Below are 7,545 nucleotides of genomic sequence, written 5' to 3'. Positions count from 1 at the left end.
TCACAGGGCTGTGCCATTTAATGCTCATTTAGAGATACGTGGAAATTGTTATCGAAACGTCTTTATTACATTTTGCACACTGAATTCACCACATTGTGCAGACATTAAATGACATATTGCCATCTCGTGGCAACAGGAGGAAACCTGACGGTCAGCGAGAATGGAGGCCAACCAAACTAGCCGTGGCAAACCTGGAAAGAAATGACGTCAGGCACTTATATTTAAGTTCACCAATCGGCTAGCGATTATACTTGTAAATCACCAATCAAATGTATCAGAGGCGGGACTTGTTGTGAACACAACAGGAAGTGCTCTCATCGGGGAAGTACTATTAGCCTACATTTGTAGAAACTTTACAAGGAAGACGCGTAGCTTTTAGAGAGGTTATTGGAGCTTCTCTGGAATCCAGATTTTCGCTTTGATTAAGATAAATTGTACTTAATGATTATTAAGTTTGTGACTTTCGATGTTCGAGAGCACGTTGGGACGTATCATCATGGTTTGTTTACATGATGAATCAGCTGGAAAGCTAACGTTAGCAAACAAGCCAGCTAAACTCGTTTTCCAACTGCTATGAGTTAATTCCCATGAACGAAAAGCGAAAGTAGTCAACTACGTAACGCTACATTCCTTGTTTGTTTTTCTGCTACAGTGAGCTGTTAGTCTCTGAGCGTTAGTTATCGATCCAGCTAAATGTGTCGAAAGTAGGGCTTGGCAATATAACGCTAACCTAAGTGTTAACGTTATATTGCTGGTTAAGTGACCCTATAGCCAGCTGTCGTGAGAGCTGTCTTCACAAAGATGCCTTGCTCCTGTGGGAACTGGAGAAAATGGATTAGACCTCTGGTCGTTCTACTGTATATATTATTGTTATTAGTGGTGTTACCCTTATGCATCTGGGAACTGCAAAAGTCTAAGGTCAGTTGTAATCTATGATAAATTTTTACATATTGCTTTGGGGAGGCCGAGGCACATTCCTTAGATGACAAAAAAAAACCAACAACAAACTGAATTCGGGCAGACCTAATCTAAAAGTGTTTTATTTCTGTCTCTGAATGTTGATTAACTGTCGGGTCTATTCATAATCCTTTTCAGGTCGGCACTCATAATAAGGCATGGTTTATTGCCGGGATATTTGTCTTCATGACTATACCCATATCACTGTGGGGTATCCTTCAGCATTTGGTACACTACACTCAGCCTGAACTGCAAAAACCCATTATCAGGTATGGAAAAGGCCTCTCTGCTTGTGTTTGTTGCCTGTGTAAACCAGCTATGAATGATAGTCTGTTTTATTTGAAGTTTATTGATGTCTTTACTGTGCTTTTGTTATTTATTTTAGGATATTATGGATGGTCCCAATCTACAGTTTGGACAGCGTAAGTTGTACATTATACAAACAAAAGTGTTCGGGAACACTTAAATGTGCAAATTGTGCACATTGTTGTTAAAACGTATTGGTGAATGTCTCTCGAACAGTGGATTCCCTAGATAGAGGAGCAGCATTACATTTGAAGTTCAAATGTTAGCCCATATGGGTGTGCGCCAATAGTGATATGATTAAAAACAAGCTATTTCTGTATATGTCGCCAGTCTTTTGAATGCATATTAAGTTCTCTGTAAGGCTTTTGAGAAAATTGAATCAGTTACAGTAGTGATTATCATGGAACAATTTTAATCTAATATGCATGCTGCTAGGCATTTGTTTTTCCATATGGAACCAATACTTGTGCTTTAGGATGTTTGACCATTTACCGTCTTTTCTTTTTGATCTGTGCTTTTGTGTCCCACAGTGGATTGCTCTGAAATACCCCGGTATAGCAATTTACGTGGACACATGTAGAGAGTGCTATGAAGCCTATGTCATCTACAACTTCATGACCTTCTTGCTCAACTATCTGGCAAACCAGTACCCCAGCCTAGTGCTGATGCTGGAGGTCCAGGAGCAACAAAAACATCTTCCTCCTCTCTGTTGCTGCCCACCATGGCCAATGGGAGAGTGAGTGCCCCTGAGAAGGAATTTTTGCATTCAAGTGACATCAATAAGTCTACCATTTCTTTTCTGGAATTTTGATGCTTAGTGATTGTGCTTTCTCATGTATCTATGACTTTTAGGACGGCTGCTTTCGAAGAAAATTTCAGTTATCAATAGGTTTTTATTGTCAAATTAGCTTTTGGACATTGGTCCTTGTATTAAGAAAAGTGGGCATACAAAACTATGCCTTCAATTTATGAATTTTTTATTATCAAAGGCCAGCACCTATATAGTGTTTCGATATCAGAAATGTAATCATAATTTTCCAGAAAATTATTTCTATGACAATGGAGAAAACAGGTAAAAAGAATAGTCAGCAACAAGGGTAGGTTGGTGTCTTCTTTATGTGGGTCATACAAGTGCTGTATGTGTCAGTACCTACTACTGCATTAAAGGTACAATATGGAAGTTCGTCTACTTAAAATTAAATGAAAATAACACCTTCACAGGGATTTTATGAATATGCTAATCAATATTTTTTTCCTGAAAAAAAGTATATATCCCATTTATTTCCATGTTTTTAACAATTTGCTGGCGCAACAAAATCTGTTATTTTGTGGTCTGGATTCAAACACAACAGCGGGTCTCACATGGAGATGTACACTGTTAACTAAATGTAATTGGATGCTAAAGCATACATTCCTACATGGGCCCCGCTTTTGCGTTTGAATTCAGACCGCAACGTAACAGATTTTGTAGGGCCGTCAAATGTTTTAAAAGATATAAATAGGTCATGCATTTCTTTCCGAGAAAAGCAATAGCTGTATTAGCATATTTATACGATTCCTGTGGATGTTTTATTTTCATTTAAAAATGTTTGCTTTGGCAGTTAAACCAACAAATTGCGACTTTAAGAACCAAGCGTAGTGTTTCTGAAAGCAAAAAATCCTTTTGGTCTGGTTCTAGAGGGTTTACAAGTTGTTCGGAGGCCGTCACATTCACCAGCTTAAATTTGCCTCAGTTCAGCAATAGCAGTAATTGGTTTAATGTGTCTGTTTGTAGTTGATTAAAAGCAGAGGGCTTCACAAGAGCAGCAGTGTGTCTTTTATTTAGGGAAAAATGTCCCTGCCTGGGGAACAACAAATGAGCTTAAGCATTGGCCCTATCTGTTTACTCTGTTCTTTGTAAAGCTGTGCTGTAGGGACTTTTCAAATCCCTTCAATAATAGCAGTATCTTGCATGCATATAATGAAACATGAATCTCGATAGATCTTTGCTCTATAGATGTTAAACACAAGGAAGGTAATTCAGTTTTACAGTGTCGTAGATGCCCTTGTCATGAGAATCTGTTCAACTTATTCCCACAAATTAATGGTTCCCTTTGTTTCTATTCTAAATATATCCTCCACTTTCCTTTAAACCAAATTATGTTGAATCAGTATATTCACTAAATCATAACTCTTACTCTAGGGTTTTACTACTGAGATGCAAGCTGGGTGTGTTGCAGTATACAGTTGTAAGACCGGTCACAACAGTGATTGCCTTGTAAGTGTGCTTGATTTTTTTTTCTTCCCTTTTTTGAGAATTATTGTGTTTGTGGTTGACTCACATCTTTCTCAATCTCTGCATAACTTTTTCCGTTCCTATTATTCATTTATTTTGTTGTTTGCTTCACCTTTCCAGAATCTGTCAGCTTTGTGGGGTATATGACGAGGGCAACTTCAGCACAGCAAATGCATGGACATACCTGGTTATCTTTAACAACATGTCACAGCTGGTAATAATGTTACCTTTTTCAAAATAGTCTTAATGTATGTCTTACTTACTGTCAACACTAAGAATTTTTTAAAAAAAACTCTTTTATCCAACTCTGCCTCCTTCCAATTCCAGTTTGCCATGTACTGTCTGGTGTTATTCTACAAGGCCTTGAAAGAGGAGCTCAACCCAATCAAACCAGTGGGCAAATTCCTTTGTGTCAAACTGGTAGTTTTTGTCTCCTTCTGGTAAGTTCAAATTAGAATGGCCAATCACTGGTGTGAATTTATAGGAATGTATGGCCAATTTTAAGTGTCGTTTACTTCACACATAGAGCCACTTCTCCCAAAAAGCCTGGATACTTTAGAAAGCAGCATAGACTTTCCCTGTAAAAGTATTCTTACAAATGAACATATAGAACTCATTAGCAATGAGCTGTTGTGACTCTTCTCTCTCAGGCAAGCGGCATTCATTGCTTTCCTGGTGAAGGTTGGGGTGATCTCAGACAAACACACATGGGACTGGAAAACAGTGGAGGCTGTAGCTACCGGCTTGCAGGTAGTGTTAAAAAGAATATAGATTTAAACATATGAAAACAATATGAAGCAAAATTATGGTGTGCATTAAGAGATTTCCCATGCGCATTGTGATTTTTTGCAGTTGCATCCACTTTCTCTAGGCAGTGTGTCAAGTATTCGTTCAGGGCTTTTGTGAAAATGCGGAAATGCAAACAAACACTTTGCTCTTTCTTCCAGGATTTTATCATCTGTCTAGAGATGTTCCTTGCAGCCATTGCCCACCACTTTAGCTTTACCTACAAGCCTTACATCCAGGAGGCTGAGGAGGGCTCGTGCTTTGACTCCTTTTTGGCCATGTGGGATATCTCTGATGTCAGAGCAGACATCTCCGAACAAGTTCGCAATGTTGGTGAGTTTTTTTTTGTTTTTTGGTTACTTGTAATGTTTTGCCAGTTATAAATACCATGGTACTTAGCTTGTTCTGTTGTAAGGAAGTGTCTCATTCATTCAGCATTATATGCAGATGGACAGTGTTCAGCACTTGCTTTTCTCACAAACAGGGAGAACAGTTATGGGTCGCCCGAGGAAGATGTATTTTGGTGAGGCACAGAGCGACGATGAACGATCAGGCCTGCTCTCTGCAGGCTCTCAAGACGCACCTGCCATTGAGACCTCATCAAAGCCAGCATCACCGCAGGGCCGATATGAGGGACTGGGCAAAACCTTCACACCACACTCTATGTCAGCCCCTGCTGGGCTCAGCTCAGCCCTTTGGGAAGAAGGGTGTGAGGCTAGACCTGAAGACATCCAAGACACCAAAGAGCCAACTGATTCAGATCTCATTGTAATCACCTAGCCTATCATCATGGCTAGTGAGCTACAGACTACCGATTACTGTTGGCCAGACACCAACAGTGGCCTGTCATTTCCTTCAGAACATTGCATCGCCAATTCAACATGACCAACACAAAACTAGAGAACATTGTATAAGGCACATTAGATAGTGATAGAAATTTGCCCTAAAATGCAACTACCAGTGGACCTCTCCATGAATGACAGCTGCCAGAATGTTCTTATGTGATGCTTTGAAAGCCTTCGACCATAAACCTAAAGAACTTAACACTTTTTTCATCACCAAGATGTGGCGATGTAAAACAAAACCTGTACCTGCATTGTTAAATACAATATGGTGAGACTTAAAAGTAGAATCTGTAATGTGGGGAATTTGTGACCACTATGCCCACTTGTTTTTGTTTTGGTTTTTTTTCCTTGCTGTGTGGGCTGAATTCGAGTTGATGAGAATGGAGGGTTTCTGATCGTCAGTTTTGGCGGAGTCACAAAAGCGGCCACATTTACACATTGATGCCAAACTTTGGCACAGCACAACTCAATAACAGGTGTATGGGAAGAGGCAATGGCGCAACTGTAGACTTGAGGGAAGAGATTTACCATTGATGCTAACCTTGAAACATTTTTACTATGCAAGTAAATTACCTTTTGTAAATTCCAGCAAGTGTGCTGTATCAGGTATTAAGTATCCATAGGTGTCACTCCAGCCCTGCAGCTACACCTCACATACAAACCCCCCCACCCCCCGCCCCCAAAAAAACGGTACCATACAGCGTAATTCAAAAAATAACATAGGGGTCACCAATTCTAAACAGATTTTACTTTTAATGCCTCCGATTTCATTTAACAGGTCAAGAGAGGGTATAGCATCTCCCGGTAGTAAATAACATGCATCTTTGACATGTGCTCAGCATAGTTCAGTCAAATGTAATGATATAAGAAACACCACTTAGAATCGGTTAAGTACTTATCGAATTTAAGTCACACCTTTCAAGATCAAATTATGATTTAAATACTGAAATAAGGCTCTTTAGAAGACCTCTCTAATGCCTCTGCACAAAAGCGGTCCTAAAGTTCCCCGTCTTCAGAATACATTTGGTTAAAGAGGGGAGTGAAAGGCTTCATTGGGATGGAGGCTGACACAGAGATTTTCAACACAGCACCTAGGTGGTTGGGTAGGTTGGTTGGGTGTAATTCAGAACTGGAATAATGTTTGTCAAATGAATTTCCGTCATTAGAAGCCTGTTAAATGTTGGCCAAATACCCTTTTCTGCTCGAAGCGCCTCGTGGATACTGCTACACAATCAGAAAGCGTACAACGGAGCATTTCCCGAGGGTTTGAGCTGCAACCATACAATAGGTTCAACGTATTATAGTATATTATACAATCAAGCACAAAGACTGTATACCCAGGATGATGTTCTACTAATGCATTACTGTATACAGTCCTATTGTGTTGAATCGAAACACGAGTCTCGTCTTCTCGGATGCCTTGTTCCTTTTACATGCCATGGAAAGAGCCGATCCACTATATATAGCAACTTTAAATTAATGTTACTGGAAGTCTGTCAAGGGACAAGTAAACAGCTTTTGAGTTTTTTGCTCTCATTTAACTCATTGGATCGCTGAGTAGGCTGAGTGACCAGTGTAGCAATCCTATCTAGTTTGTCTTTTTGAAGAGTAATTGTGACTAATTCATGTAGGCATACTGACCGATCATTAATGCTACTGTTCAGTGTAAGATACCAGTCTAATTTCTGTGTCAGTATTTACTATTTGAGTTGTCATACATGCAGTACGATGTGCACTATGGGGTATAGCCTTACTTAAAATTGTCAAATTATTAATCTGAAAGGATTAGTTCAAGTGAAATGTAGACTGGACATTTTTTTTAATGAACGAAATGTTAACAGATTTGCAGCCTTCAAAGTAGATGCAATTCCCAACATTTTATCAGTTTCCTTTTAGGTTGCATGGTAAAGTTGTCAGGTCAATATTGAGAAGTTATTTTATGTTATCATAAAAGAATTGTATTGCAAAAATCTGCATCCTTTATCGAGGAACAATTCTGATACAGTACAACGTAGAGGAAGCGTTTACATACAAGTCTCTGTGGTCTACGTCCAGTGCATTAAATGGTTCGGGCTTCATGAACCCTCAACGTGGTATGTACTGCTGAGAATTTGATGGTTCTGTTAATCTCTGAAAAGGGGATTACGTGGGTTTTAGCACAGCTGGGGCTCTGAGACTCCCTTTCCTGTTGGGAAGTAACAATGTGGAAAATTTGGTCAACATTGAATCATGACAAATGGACTGCATTGTATTTCACAGGCATGCGTGATATACCGATAGTCACAATTTGTCCTGATAATAAATGTAATTGTTATTTAATGACATATTTCTGAGATCACGTTCTTAAATAGTCCTTCGTGGTTTTGTAAAAAAAAA

The 7,545-nt window shown here is 39.3% G+C and overlaps 1 protein-coding gene across 1 annotated transcript; it reads left to right on the top strand.

The window, feature by feature from the left end:
* Window positions 1-324: 324 nt before the first annotated feature.
* Window positions 325-7,517, top strand: tmem184c (transmembrane protein 184C). The gene is made up of 10 exons (XM_056280181.1): window positions 325-918; window positions 1,096-1,226; window positions 1,343-1,379; window positions 1,794-1,999; window positions 3,446-3,520; window positions 3,659-3,752; window positions 3,866-3,978; window positions 4,189-4,288; window positions 4,486-4,657; window positions 4,809-7,517. Exons 1-10 carry the CDS (start codon window positions 802-804, stop codon window positions 5,102-5,104), a joined length of 1,341 nt encoding a protein of 446 aa, XP_056136156.1. The 5' UTR covers window positions 325-801; the 3' UTR covers window positions 5,105-7,517.
* The last annotated feature ends 28 nt before the right edge of the window (window positions 7,518-7,545 follow it).

The sequence above is a fragment of the Lampris incognitus genome, chromosome 5, assembly GCF_029633865.1.
Source record: "Lampris incognitus isolate fLamInc1 chromosome 5, fLamInc1.hap2, whole genome shotgun sequence".
NCBI lineage: Eukaryota > Metazoa > Chordata > Actinopteri > Lampriformes > Lampridae > Lampris > Lampris incognitus.
Note: the sequence above shows the minus strand (reverse complement) of the source record. Positions and strands in the feature narration are given on the sequence as shown.